The following is a 14,323-nucleotide window of genomic DNA, read 5'->3' as shown; positions in this document are numbered from 1 at the left end:
GAGGGAAGGAGGATGATGTGGAGAAAGAATGGGTGCTAGTTAATAGGGTGAACGGGAGGGACGGAAAGATATGCCCTCAGTAAATTTCAAATTGCGATGCCAATAAAGCATATTGAGTTCAAATATGACAGGTGTTCAAGAAAAGGGAGAGACGAGGTGGGCAATGTTCCCTCATGTTTTTGCCACCGAGCACATTTGAGGTCTTGTGAGCGAAAACGCGAATGTTGTGAGAATTTTGTGCAACTTCTGGTGGTCGTTTACAGTGACCACTGAGGCTGTACCCTCACAGTTTAAGACAGTAGCCAATAGGCTATTGTGGCAATTTGAGTATAATGTAGGCCTACCAACAAAACTAATGGAACAAATCCCATAACATTTTCACGTGGAAATAGCTTTTAGATTTTTGCAATATAGCCTACAGTAGCCTATATCTGGGGATCAATACAGGCTTACATTGCATGACACTTAAAAAAAATGCTTTTTACATTATGAAGACTTGACATTTTAATTTGTAATTTTTTACTTGGTCTGTAACACCATGGGCCAAATAGGTGACTTTAAACTGCATTTTACTGTGTTTACTTTACAAAATAACATGAATTATTACCATACAGAGAATTAGACAATGTAAGCTACCCCTCTGCCTGTTGGCTTATTTGCATATTTGACCTGACTGGCTCTTCAAGACAACTTGAAATGTAGGCTAACACGGAACCCAAACCGTCTGCGCGCGTGCGCCATCGTGCATACATTTATTTTGTCCCCCTACACCAAACGCGATCATGACACGCAGGTTAAAATATCAAAACAAATTCTGAACCAATTACATTAATTTGGGGATAGGTCGAAAAGCATTTAACATTTATGGCAATTTATCTAGCTAGCTTGCACTTGCTAGCTAATTTGTCAAATCAAATGTATTTATAAAGCTCTTCTTACATCAGCTGATGCCACAAAGTGCTGTACAGAAACCCAGTCTAAAACCCCAAACAGCAAGCTATGCAGGTGTAGAAGCACAGTGGCTAGGAAAAACTCCCTAGAAAGGCCGAAACCTAGAGAGGAACCAGGCTATGAGGGGTGGCCAGTTCTCTTCTGGCTGTGCCGGGTGGAGATTATAACAGAACGTGGCCAAGATGTTCATAGATGACCAGCAGGGTCAAATAATAATAATCACAGTAGTTGTCGAGGGTGCAACAGGTCAGCACCTCAGGAGTAAATTTCAGTTGGCTTTTCATAGCCGATCATTCAGGAGTATCTCTACCGCTCCTGCGGTCTCTAGAGAGTTGAAAACAGCAGGTCTGGGACAGGTAGCACATCCGGTGAACAGGTCAGGGTTCCATAGCCGCAGGCAGAACAGTTGAAACTGGAGCAGCAGTTTAACTAGCTATTTAACTAGCTTGCTGTTGCTAGCTAATTTGTCCTGGGATATAAACATTGAGTTATTTTACCTGAATTGCACAAGGTCCTCTACTCCGACAATTAATCCACACATAAAACGGTCAACCGAATCGTTTCGAGTCATCTCTCCTCCTTTCAGGCTTTTTCTTCTCTGGACTTTACATTGCGATTGGCAACTTTCATAAATTAGGTGCATTACCGCCACCGACCTCGTTTGTCTTTCAGTCACCCATGTGGGTATAACCAATGAGGAGATGGCACATGGGTATCTGCTTCTAGAAAACAATGAGGAGATGGGAGAGGCAGGACTGGAAGAGGCAGCGCGATCTGCATCACAAATAGAACTGACTTCTATTTTAGCCCTTGGCAATGCATCACAAATAGAACTGACTTCTATTTCAGCCCTTGGCAACGCAGACGCTCGTTGGCGCGCGCGAGCAGTGTGGGTGCAATAATTGAATAATATAGATTTCTACATTGATTTTGTAACGCTTGCGCACGCGACGCGAGCGGTGTAGTCAGGCTATAAGCCTACACGTTTTGTACTCTTGTAGGAAGCAGTAACTCCCCATGGCTGACCTATACTTATCTATAACTGGGCTAATAACTTGCTAATTAGCAAAGAATATCAACAGATGTGGAAACGTGGCTCTCAACTGATCGGATTTGTTTTTGGTTTGTTGCATTGAAAAGGGGCCGACAATTTTGATTCGATCACAGAAAAAACATTGATCCATATAATGCAAACTAATTGTGCGAACTGAAGTGAAGTTCAATCTCTTGTCGCTGCGCAGCCTGGCATTTTTTCATGCCCTGCAGTCCCAGAGGAGGTGCGCGCACCTTAGAGGGAACATTGTTGGTGGGGAAGAGAGACGGAGGGATACAGACATTGGAAGAGAGGGAGAGAGACTGAGTGATACAGACAATGAAGAAGTCATATGGAGGGAGACAGACTGAAGGAAATAGCAAGACAGAGGGAGAGATGCGAGACTAATTGATACAGACAGGGACTGTGAGATTAGTTGGCTGCGGTCTCATTTCGGAACAGTATGTGGCCATTGAGCCTGGCACCAACATATGCTCGAAAAATCGGCAAGTTTTCTCTCCTCGACAATTTCTTCGGCAGGATGAAAAGTAGCCTAAAAAAAATAAAAAATGAAGCACCCAGATACATAAATGTTCAGATTATGCCAAATGTTGCTAAGAGTAACTGTGAATTTTGGACCATATTTTTAGTTTTCTTACCTTAATAGCAGGGTTTCCATTGTTGGTGGGGACACCCAGGGAGTGCACAGTTTTGTTCTCTCTCATCTCTAACACTGGCATATAGGGGTGGCAGGTAGCCTAGTGGCTAGAGCGTTGGGTCAGTAACCGAAAGGTTGCTAGATCGAATCCCCAAGCTGACAAGGTAAAAATCTGTCGTTCTGCCCCTGAACAAGACGGTTAACCTGTTCCTAGGCCGTCATTGTAAATAAGAATTTGCTCTTAACTGACTTGCCTGGTTAAATTAAATTTAAAAAACACTCCTGAATTGCCCAATCAAGAACTTAGTGATCAGTTGAGCAAGTCTGAATGACAGACAGACAGTAGGGCTGCATGATATGGGCAAAAAATGTCATATTTTTTTTTAACCAAATATTGCAATTTGATTTGATATAAATCAAAACACTTGGGTGAACTGTTGGAATCATAGTAATAGAATGATTTATATTAAGAAGCAAATTGGAACGCAGCATCTTCGGGGCGGTAGGTAGCCTCGTGGTTGGGCTAGTAACCAAAAGGTTGCTGGATCGAATCCCCGAGCTTACAAGGTAAAAAGCTCTCATTCTGCCCCTGAACAAGGCAGAATAAGAATTGGTTCTTAACTGACTTGCCTAGTTAAAAAAAAATAGTTCTTCAAAATATTGCATGCGATATGGATATCGCACATGTCAATATTTGGATGTGAATTGGATTAATTGTGCAGCCCTAACCGACAGACAAGCCGGGTGCATTCTGTGCAATTCAACATCCACATAAGTTTTTAATGAACCACACATCGATATGATGTCAATATTGTCACGTTATCCTAATTCTGCAACATGTGTGTAGTCTGGAGTGCACCCACAGACACAGTGAAACAGATAGTGATTTAGAAAGCGAGAACGAGAGAGTCGTGCTCATCTCTGCTCCAATTAGATGGGAAGGGATTTAGCCTGATGGCTGGTGATTTTCCATCTAACTGTATGCTTTTGATTTCACATTCCCTCAGCCTAGCGCTTCGTGTCCAGTCATGGCACATCACTGAAGCAATTGGCATAATGCATTCAAGGCCTATGAGAAATGGCTATGAGAGTGCTTGGAGGCACGCACACACATCACCCATGTGTGTTGTTTCTTTCCTTTCGCCGTTTCCATGCTCTGTATCCCGTGCCCTACACACTCCTGTTCCCCCGGAACACACACACACACACACACACACACACACACACACACACACACACACACACACACACACACACACACACACACACACACACACACACACACACGTTATCTGCTCAGGTGGTGGTGGGCTGGAGGCTGCAGCAGAGTTGCTGTGAGCTGCTATGGTAGAGACGGTCTACTCGTCAGTCTTTTCTTGTGTCTTTTTGTGTCTGCCCGTCTGCCTGTGGCCCTAAGACCTGTCTGTCTCATGTTTTTTTAAATTAAATTAATTTTATTTAATCAGGTCGGCCAGTTGAGAACAAGTTCTCATTTACAACTGCGACCTGGCCAAGATAAAGCAAAGCAGTTCGACACATACAACAACACAGTTAAACATGGAATAAACAAACATACAGTCAATAATACAGTAGAAAGAGTCTACTGGCAATAAATAGGCCATGATGGCGAAGTAATTACAATATAGCAATTAAACACTGGAATGGTAGATGTGCAGAAGATGAGTGTGCAAGTAGAGATACTGGGGTGCAAAGGAGCAAATAAATAACATAAATAACAATATGGTGATGAGGTAGTTGGATGGGCTATGTACAGGTGCAGTGATCTGTGACCTGCTCTGACAGCTGGTGCTTAAAGATAGTGAGGGAGATATGAGTCTCCAGCTTCAGTGATTTTTGCAATTCGTTCCAGTCATTGGCAGCAGAGAACTGGAAGGAAAGACAACCAAAGGAGGAATTGGCTTTGGGGGCGACCAGTGAAATATACCTGCTGGAGCGTGTGCTGCTATGGTTACCAGTGAGCTGAGATAAGGCGGGGCTTTACCTAGCAGAGACTTATAGATGACCTGGAGCCAGTGGGTTTGGCGATGGATATGAAGCGAGGGCCAGCCAACCAGAGCATACAGGTCGCAGTGGTTGGTGGTATATGGGGCTTTGGTGACAAAACGGATGGCACTGTGATAGACTGCATCCAATTTGCTGAGTAGAGTGTTGGAGGCACTCTACGCATGAACCATGCGAGACAGTCATTTAAGAAACCAAGGCTGTTGAGTTTGCCGATAAGAATGCTGTGATTGACAGAGTCGATAGCCTTGTTCAGGTCGATGAATACGGCTGCACAGTATTGTCTTTTATCGATGGCGTTTATGATATCGTTTAGGACCTTGAGCGTGGCTGAGGTGCCCCCGTGTCCAGCTCGGAAGCCAGATTGCATAGCGGAGAAGGTACGGTGGGATTCGAAATGGTCAGTGATCTGTTTGTTAACTTGGCTTTCGAAGACCTTAGAAAGACAGGGTAGGATAGATATAGGTCTGTAACAGTTTGGGTCTCGAGTGTCTCCCCTTTGAAAAGGGGGATGACCGCGGCAGCTTTCCAGTCTTTGGGGATCTCAGACGACACGAAAGAGAGGTTGAACAAGCTAGTAATAGGGGTTGCAACAATTTTGGTTTGATTCGGCCATTCTGATTCTTTCCTGAGGCAACCTGGCTAATCTCGTTATGTCACGTGCGTTCGCTCACCCGCTACCTCTCTCTCTCTCGCCCTCCCTCCACAGTGAAACTGTTTGAGGTGATAGAGACTGAGAAAACTCTCTACCTGGTGATGGAATATGCCAGTGGAGGTAAGTTACTTAGCAATATGACATACTGTACAACATCATATTTATAATATGCTTTGAGCATAATCTATGAAAAGCTCATTTATTTATCTAAAATACAAGCATTATGATTATTATAGTATGACACCCTTCTGTTGGAGAGCTACCGGGTGTGCAGGCTTTTGCCCAAGCCCTGTGCTAACTCACCTGCTTCAGGCAATCAAGGTTCTGATTAGTTGTCTACTAGTGGAATTAGCTGTGTTTGAGGGCAGGGCTGGAGCAAAATCCTGCACAACCAGTAGCTCTCCAGGAGGAGGGTTGGTCTGTCTCCTGATATCCATAGTACTTTATTATAACACATAGTATTGCCTTAATCTAGTACAAATGAGGCTGCCGAACTAGCAATTGATGCTTTGTTGATGGGTTCCAGACATTAAGAATAAGTTGGGAGACTGAGACAAAATTTTAGAATGTCTCCATTCGGTCAAAGTTGAACATAAACCTCTCTCGGACTCTCTCTCTCTCTCTCTCTCCCTCTCTGTCTCTCTCTCTCTTTCCCTTCACTCTATATTGCTCTCTCCCCCACTCTCTCTCTGTCTCGCTCTCCCTTCCTTTCAGGGGAGGTCTTTGACTACCTCGTAGCTCACGGGAGGATGAAGGAGAAGGAAGCCAGGGCTAAATTTAGACAGGTACTGCAGCAGACTGGATTCGGCCCTACACGCACGCACATACACTAACATACACGCCCCAAGTTCAAAGTCACCCTGGCTGGGTGACAGACTTTCAAGCCGCACACACACACACACAGACTTAAGCACCCCCTCACACACAAACATGCTAACACACACACATATCATCATATTTTGTTGGGAACTCGGAAGATCCTTGGCCATTCCTGTCATTTTCAGCCAATCAGTGAAAGGGGGTCTCCCGTAACTCCCCTGACCCCACCCCTTCTCCTCATTGGTTCAGCCCACTGTCGCTGTGGAGATGGGGATATCTGGGTCACTTGATGTAAGAGCTGGGACAGGGAGCTAGGAGAAGGGGGGTGAAAGGAAGATGGGAGAAAATATGGATGGATAAAAGAGGAGTAAAGGAGAGGGGAGGGGAGGGGGAGAAAAGAGGGATGGATAAAAGAGGAGTAAAGGGGAGGGGAGGGGAAGGGAAGAAAAGAGGGATGGATAAAAGAGGAGTAAAGGAGAGGAGGGGGAGAAAAGAGGGATGGGATAAGAGGAGTAAAGGAGAGGGGAGGGGGAGAAAAGAGGGATGGATAAAAGAGGAGTAAAGGAGAGGAGGGGGAGAAAAGAGGGATGGGATAAGATTATATTATTATTATATATATTATATATAATATTAATAATATTATATATATATTATTATATTATATTCGCCTCCCTACCTCTGAGGAAGTACAGTTCCCGCTCAGCCCAGTCAAAACTGTTCGCTGCTCTGGCACCCCAATGGTGGAACAAACTCCCTCACGACGCCAGGCCAGCGGAGTCAATCACCACCTTCCGGAGACACCTGAAACCCCACCTCTTTAAGGAATACCTAGGATAGGATAAAGTAATCCTTCTAACCCCCCCCCCCCCCTTAAAAGAGTTAGATGCACTATTGTAAAGTGGTTGTTCCACTGGATATCATAAGGTGAATGCACCAATTTGTAAGTCGCTCTGGATAAGAGCGTCTGCTAAATGACTTAAATGTAAATGTAATAAGAGGAGTAAAGGAGAGGGGAGGGGAGGGGGAGAAAAGAGGGATGGATAAAAGAGGAGTAAAGGAGAGGACGGGGAGAAAAGAGGGATGGGATAAGAGGAGTAAAGGGGAGGGGATGGGATAAAAGAGGAGTAAAGGAGAGGGGAGATGGAGGGGGAGAAAAGAGGGATGGGTGAAAGAGGAGTAAAGGAGAGGGGAGATGGAGGGGGGGAAAAGAGGGATGGATGAAAGAGGAGTAAAGGAGAGGAGGTGGAGGGGGAGAAAAGAGGGATGGATGAAAGAGGAGTAAAGGAGAGGGGAGGTGGAGGGGGAGAAAAGAGGGATGGGATAAAAGAGGAGGATAGGAGAGAGGAGAGCAACCAGGACACGTCAAAATTAATAAAATGAAAATGTATTACCCCAATGGATAGGTACATTGAAATGTATTACCCCAATGGATAGGTACATTGATATGTATTACCCCAATGGATAGGTACATTGATATGTATTATCCCAATGGATAGGTACATTGATATGTATTACCCCAATGGATAGGTACATTGATATGTATTACCCCAATGGATAGGTACATTGATATGTATTACCCCAATGGATAGGTACATTGATATGTATTATCCCAATGGATAGGTACATTGATATGTATTACCCCAATGGATAGGTACATTGATATGTATTACCCCAATGGATAGGTACATTGATATGTATTATCCCAATGGATAAGTACATTGATATGTATTATCCCAATGGATAGGTACATTGATATGTATTACCCCAATGGACAGTAATCAGTCACTAGCTAGTTCTGTTCAACCCCTGCTTACCTGGATGGAGAAAACCACCAGATCTTACATACAGACACACACCAGACAGTGTTGACCAGTGCCAAATTAACCCCAAGCTCCTCTGTCACGTGTCAAACTCCAAATCTAAAGGGCTGCAGTGGCTGTAGTTATAATAACTTTTATAACAACTTATAAACGCCATAATATCTTCTAACTTTAATTCTATGGTCTCGGTCCATTCCTTTCCAGATTGTGTCAGCTGTGCAGTACTGCCATCAGAAAAAGATTGTCCACAGAGACCTGAAGGTAATGAACGCTTTATGTACACACACACACCCACACGTACCCTGGCATACACACACTCACTCCTTCACTGCCCGGGCAGAAACCCTGTTCATTATCACATCCCACATCTCCCACCTCCCATCTCCATCCTCTCACCTGCTACGACAAAGGGATGTGGTGTTACCATCCCCCGGAGGTGCGTGTGACATACTATAGTAGTCTCCACAGGGCAGTACACGCGCTGTTCCCGCCACTCTGTTTCCACGGTGACATGTCCTGAATGATGCAGTTGCACAAGATGGAGGAAGAAAGTGGGAGGAAGGACTAGAAAGAGTTGGATAGACAAACATTAGAGGGAGAGGAAGATGGAGAGTGGTAGAAACCAGAAGAAAGAACTTTGCATGTGTCTACTTCTTATTACACTGTGAATGCACTTACTTATTACTGCATTAAAAGTGCCTATTATTGTCCGCATTATGACCTGATGTAACTTGTTATCGTTCATAACGACACATTGATTGTTTGAGGAGATCCACAGGCATGTCACGAGACCTGTGTCCTGTTCAGGAGGACGTAACATTAGAGCGCACCGACATGAATGTCTAGTGTATATTGTTATTGTCAGAACAACTGGGAATCGTGTCGGCTCTATTCATTCTTTTTGACCTGCAACATTCACGCCTATAAGTGGGTGACTGACGGTCTGACAACGCTACTGCCGGGTGTAAATGTCCAATGTCCACTTCGCTATTAGCGTCTCATACGTTGTAGAATTTTGAGTCATTTAGCAGACGCTCTCATCCAGAACGACTGACATTTTTCGTTCTTGTCCCCCGTTGGAATCAAACCCACAACTCTGGCATTGAAAGCTCCATGCTCTACCAACTAAGCCACGTGGGATCGACATCTTGTGTCACACTGAATAATGTCCCCACACACCCCACTTATAGTTCACTAGTTCCGGTGTAAAACCTACCCATCTACATCCCCCTTCTTTTCATTGTAAACAACAACAATGTCCAGTGTTTCACATCACAGAATAAATGCCACACGCAAACACACCCACTTCCCCCCCCCCCCCCCCCCCCCCCCCCCCGCCACAGGCTGAGAACTTACTCCTTGACGCCGACATGAACATCAAGATCGCCGACTTTGGCTTCAGTAACGAGTTCACGATGGGCAGTAAGCTGGACACATTCTGCGGCTCCCCGCCCTACGCCGCCCCAGAGCTGTTCCAGGGAAAGAAGTACGACGGGCCTGAGGTGGACGTCTGGAGCCTGGGAGTCATACTGTACACGCTCGTGTCAGGGTCGCTGCCCTTCGACGGGCAGAATCTGAAGGTGTGTGCAAATCTCTGTGTGTGTGTGTGTTAAACTTTAACCCTGGCCTCCACTCTTATGGCCCAATTCTCTACCCATCTGTCCTAAATGTGCACTTGCTTTGAAAGGAAAGGACTAGTGTAAGAATGGTGGAAACCTCCATCTAGTCCATGCTTACACTTGCCTACTATGCTAACTGCGTGGGGAAGAGTACCAGATTGCACACTTTGGGAGACAGGTTGAGACACAGGGTCTATATATCCTCTGTAGGAGCTGAAAGTGTTGTCGTCGGGGGAAATACTGTATCCCCTTCTACATGTCCACCGACTGACCCCTGACCTCCGACCCTGCCTTTAACCTCTCCTCTCTATCTCCCCCCATAGGAGCTGAGAGAGCGTGTTCTGAAGGGTAAATACCGTATCCCTTTCTACATGTCCACCGACTGCGAAAACCTCCTCAAGCGCTTCTTGGTGCTCAACCCATCCAAGCGTGGTACACTTGAGGTGAGGGAGGATGTCCAAAATGTAAATATGTCTTACGCTTACTACACTTATTTTACTTCGTCGTCCGCGGACTCCTTCCTTCCTTCACGTCACTCCTGCCTGGTTTCTGTCTGTGTGGAGATGTATGGGATGTAAAGGTTTGAACACAGCACCTTCATGTGGTCGCCCACACGCATGCGTACATGCACACGCTGGTACGTGCACACACACACCTCTTCCATCCGATAAAGTCGATTTCCCACTCGTAGACGCACATGCACTCGCACGCACGCACGCACACTCACACACACACCTATCCCTCCCCCATCGAGACCATAGTCCTGTCTGTACACGCACTCATCGCCCTGTGCTGAGGAACCAGACATCATGAATGAAACAGCAAACGGCAGTCCTACCACTCACATCACGTGTGTGTGAGAGTTCTTTGTGTGTGTCCGTGTGTGTGCATTTGTGTACATTTTAGTATTTATCTAAAACTGACCTTAGATCAGTGTCTAGGGGCAACTTCATTCTTGTCCTTTTTGTACAAATACCACATCACCCAGGGGAAAAATCAAACCGCGTCTTCAAATAAAATGTTATTTGTCACGTGCGTCGAATAGAACAGCTGTGTAGACCGTACAGTGAAATGAATACTTACAAGCCCTTAACCAACAATGCAGTTTTAAGAAAATACAGAGGGTAGCAGCAGCGTAAAGGCAATGCAAATAGTGTGGGTAGCCAATTGGTTAGCGGTTCAGGAGTCTTATGGCGTGCTCGGTCCTCCTTTTCCTGTAGTCCACAACCATCTCCTTTGTCTTGATCACGTTGCGGGAGAGGTTGTTGTCCTTGCACCACACGGTCAGGTCTCTGACCTCCTCCCTGCAGGCTGTGTCGTCGTTTTCGGTGATCAGGCCTACCACTGTTGTGTCACCGGCAAACTTGATGATGGTGTTGAAATCGCGCCTGGCCGTGCAGTCATGAGTGAACAGAGAGTACCCCTGAGGGGCCCCCGATGTTGAGGATCAGCGTGGCGGATGTGCTGTTACCTACCCTTACCACCTGGGGGCAGAATGTCCAGGATGCAGTTGCAGAGGGAGGTGTTTAGTCCCAAGGTCCTTAGCTTATTGATGAGCTTTGAGGGCACTATGGTGTAGTCATGGAATAGCATTCTCACATAGGTGTTCCTTTTGTCCAGGTGTGATAGGGCAGTGTTGAGTGCAATAGAGATTGCATCATCTTTGGATTCTGGGGATTCTGGGATAATGGTGTTGATGTGAGCCATGACCAGCCTTTCAAAGAATTCATGGCTACAGACGTGAGTGCTACGGGTCGGTAGTCATTTAAGCAGGTTACCTTAGTGTTCTTGGGCACAGGGACTATGGTGGTCTGCTTAAAACATGTTGGTATTAAAAGACTCGGACAGGGAGAGGTTGAAAATGTCAGTGAAGATACTTGCCAGTTGGTCAGCGCATGCTCAGAGTACACGTCCTGGTAATCCGTCTGGCCTTGGGAATGTTGATCTGCTTCAAGGTCTTACTGACATCGACTGCAGAGAGCGTGATCACACTGTCGTCCAGAACAGCTGATGCTCTCATGCATGTTTCAGTGTTACTTGCCTCAAAGCGAGCATAGAAGTTATTTAGCTCGTCTGGTAGGTTCGTGTCACTGGGCAGCTCTCGGCTGTGCTTCCCTTGGTAGTCTGTAATACTTTGCAAGCCCTACCACATCCGACGAGCGTCGGAGCCAGCATAGTACGATTCGATCTTAGTCCTGTATTGAAGCGTTGTCTGTTTGATGGTTCGTCGGAGGGCAGAGCAGGATTTCTTATAAGTTTCTGGGTTAGAGTCCCGCTCCTTGAAAGCGGCAGCTCTACTCTTTAGCTCAGTGCGAATGTTGCCTGTAATCCATGGCTTCTGGTTGGAGTATGTACGTACAGTCACTGTGGGGACGACGTCCTCGATGCACTTAATGATAAAACCAGTGACTGATGTGGTGTACTCCTCAATGCCATCGGAAGAATCCCGGAACATATTCCAGTCTGTGCTAGCAAAGCATTCCTGTAGTAGTAGCATCTGCTTCATCTGACCACTTTTTTATAGACCGAGTCACTGGTGCTTTTTGCTTTAATTTTAGCTTGTAAGCTGGAATCAGGAGGATAGAATTATGGTCAGATTTGCCAAATGGAGGGCGATGGAGAGCTTTGTACACATCTTTGTGTGGAGTTAGGGTGGTCTAGAATAGTTTTTCCTTTGGTTACAAATTTAACATGCTGATAGAAATTAGGTAAAACTGATTTAAGTTTCCCTACATTAAAGTTCCCGGCCACTAGGAGTGCCACCTCTGGATGAGCGTTTTCCTGTTTGCTTATGGCGGTATACAGCTCACTGAGCGCAGTTCTAGTGCCAGCATCGGTCTGTGATTGTATGTAGACAGCTATGAAAAGTACAGATGAAAACGATATAGATGGTGTGATCTGCAGCTTATCATGAGAAACTCTACCTCAGGCGAGCAAAACCTTGAGAGCTCCTTCGATATCAAGCACCAGCTGTTGTTCACATATATGCATAGGCCCCCGCCCCGTGCCTTACCAGAGGCTGCTGTTCTGTCCTGCCGACGGAATGTATAACCCGCCAGCTGTATGTTCTTAATGTTGCCGTTCAGCCACGACTCAGTGAAACATAAGATATTACAGTATTTAATGTCCCATTGGTAGGATGTACAGTTGAAGTCGGAAGTTTAACACTTAGGTTGGAGTCATTAAAACTCGTTTTTCAACCACTCCACAGATTTCTTGTTAACAAACTATAGTTTTGGCAAGTTGGTTAGGATATCTACTTGGTGCATGACACAAGTAATTTTTCCAACAATTGTTTACAGACAGATTATTTCACTTATAATTTACTGTATCACAATTCCAGTGGGTCAGAAATGTACATACACTAAGTTGACTTTGCCTTTAAAAAGCTTGGAAAATTACAGAAAATTATGTCATGGCTTTAGAAGCTTCTGATAGGCTAATTGACGTAATTTGAGTCAATTGGAGGTGTACCTGTGGATGTATTTCAAGGCCTACCTTCAAACTCAGTGCCTCTGCTTGATATCTTGGGAAAATCAAAAGAAATCAGCCAAGACATCAGAAAAATAAAAAATAATTGTTGACCTCCACAAGTCTGGTTCATCCTTGGGAGCAATTTCCAAACGCCTGAGGGTACCACGTTCATCTGTACAAACAATAGCATGCAAATATAAACACCATGGGACCACGCAGCCGTTATATCGCTCAGGAAGGATACGCGTTCTGTCGCCTAGAGATTAACTTACTTTGGTGCCAAAAGTGCAAATCAACAGAACAACAGCAAAGGACCTTGTGAAGATGCTGGAGGAAACGGGTACAAAAGTATCTATATCTACAGTAAAACGAGTCCTATATCGACATAACCTGAAAGGCCGCTCAGCAAGGAAGAACCCACTGCTCCAAACCGCCATAAAAAAGCCAGACTATGGTTTGCAACTGCACATGGGGACAAAGATCGGACTTTTTGTAGAAATGTCCTTTGATCTGATGAAACAAAAATGGAATGGTTTAGCCATAATGACCATCGTTATGTTTGGAGGAAAAAGGGGGAGGCTTGCAAGCCAAAAACACCATCCCAACTGTGAAGCACGGGGGTGGCAGCATCATGTTGTGGGGGTGCTTTGATGCAGGAGGGACTGGTGCACTTCACAAAATAGATGGCATCATGAGGGAGGAGAAGTATGTTGATATATTGAAGCAACATCTCAAGACATCAGTCAGGAAGTTAAAGCTAGGTCGCAAATGGGTCTTCCAAATGGACAATGACCCCAAGCATACTTCCAAAGTTGTTGCAAAATGGCTTAAGGACAACAAAGTCAAGGTACTGGAGTGACCATCACAAAGCCCTAACCTGAATCCTATATAAATGTTGTGGGCAAACCTGAAAAGGTGTGTGCGAGCAAGGAGGCCTACAAACCAGACTCAGTTACACCAGCTCTGTCAGGAGGAATGGGACAGAATTCACCCAACTTATTGTGGGAAGCTTGTATGATTGCTACCCGAAATGTTTGGCCAAAGTTAAACAATTTTAAAGGCAATGCTACCAAATACTAATTGAGTGTATGTAAACTTCTGACCAACTGGGAATGTGATGAAAGAAATAAAAGCTGAAATAAATAATTTTCTCTACTATTATTCTGACATTTCACATTCTTAAAATAATGTGGTGATCCTAACTGATCTAAGACAGGGAATTCTTACTAGGATTAAATGTCAGGAATTGTGAAAAACTGAGTTTAAATGTAT

General features: G+C 45.0%; 1 protein-coding gene across 5 annotated transcripts in view; it reads left to right on the top strand.

Annotated features, from left to right (window-relative positions):
• LOC129824889 (MAP/microtubule affinity-regulating kinase 3-like) overlaps positions 1–14,323 on the top strand; it is a 129,093-nt gene that overhangs the window by 75,034 nt on the left and 39,736 nt on the right. For 3 of the 5 annotated variants that reach the window (XM_055884438.1, XM_055884436.1, XM_055884434.1), the window contains 5 exons: positions 5,374–5,439; positions 6,034–6,104; positions 8,163–8,219; positions 9,302–9,538; positions 9,901–10,041. In XM_055884438.1, coding sequence (XP_055740413.1) covers positions 5,374–5,439; positions 6,034–6,104; positions 8,163–8,219; positions 9,302–9,538; positions 9,901–10,041 — 572 coding nt within the window. The remainder of the gene's footprint in view (positions 1–5,373; positions 5,440–6,033; positions 6,105–8,162; positions 8,220–9,301; positions 9,539–9,900; positions 10,042–14,323) is intronic. The other 2 variants (XM_055884435.1, XM_055884437.1) reach the window with 1 other exon arrangement.

Source organism: Salvelinus fontinalis, chromosome 27 (assembly GCF_029448725.1).
Source record: "Salvelinus fontinalis isolate EN_2023a chromosome 27, ASM2944872v1, whole genome shotgun sequence".
NCBI classification, from domain to species: Eukaryota; Metazoa; Chordata; class Actinopteri; order Salmoniformes; family Salmonidae; genus Salvelinus; species Salvelinus fontinalis.
Note: the sequence above shows the minus strand (reverse complement) of the source record. Positions and strands in the feature narration are given on the sequence as shown.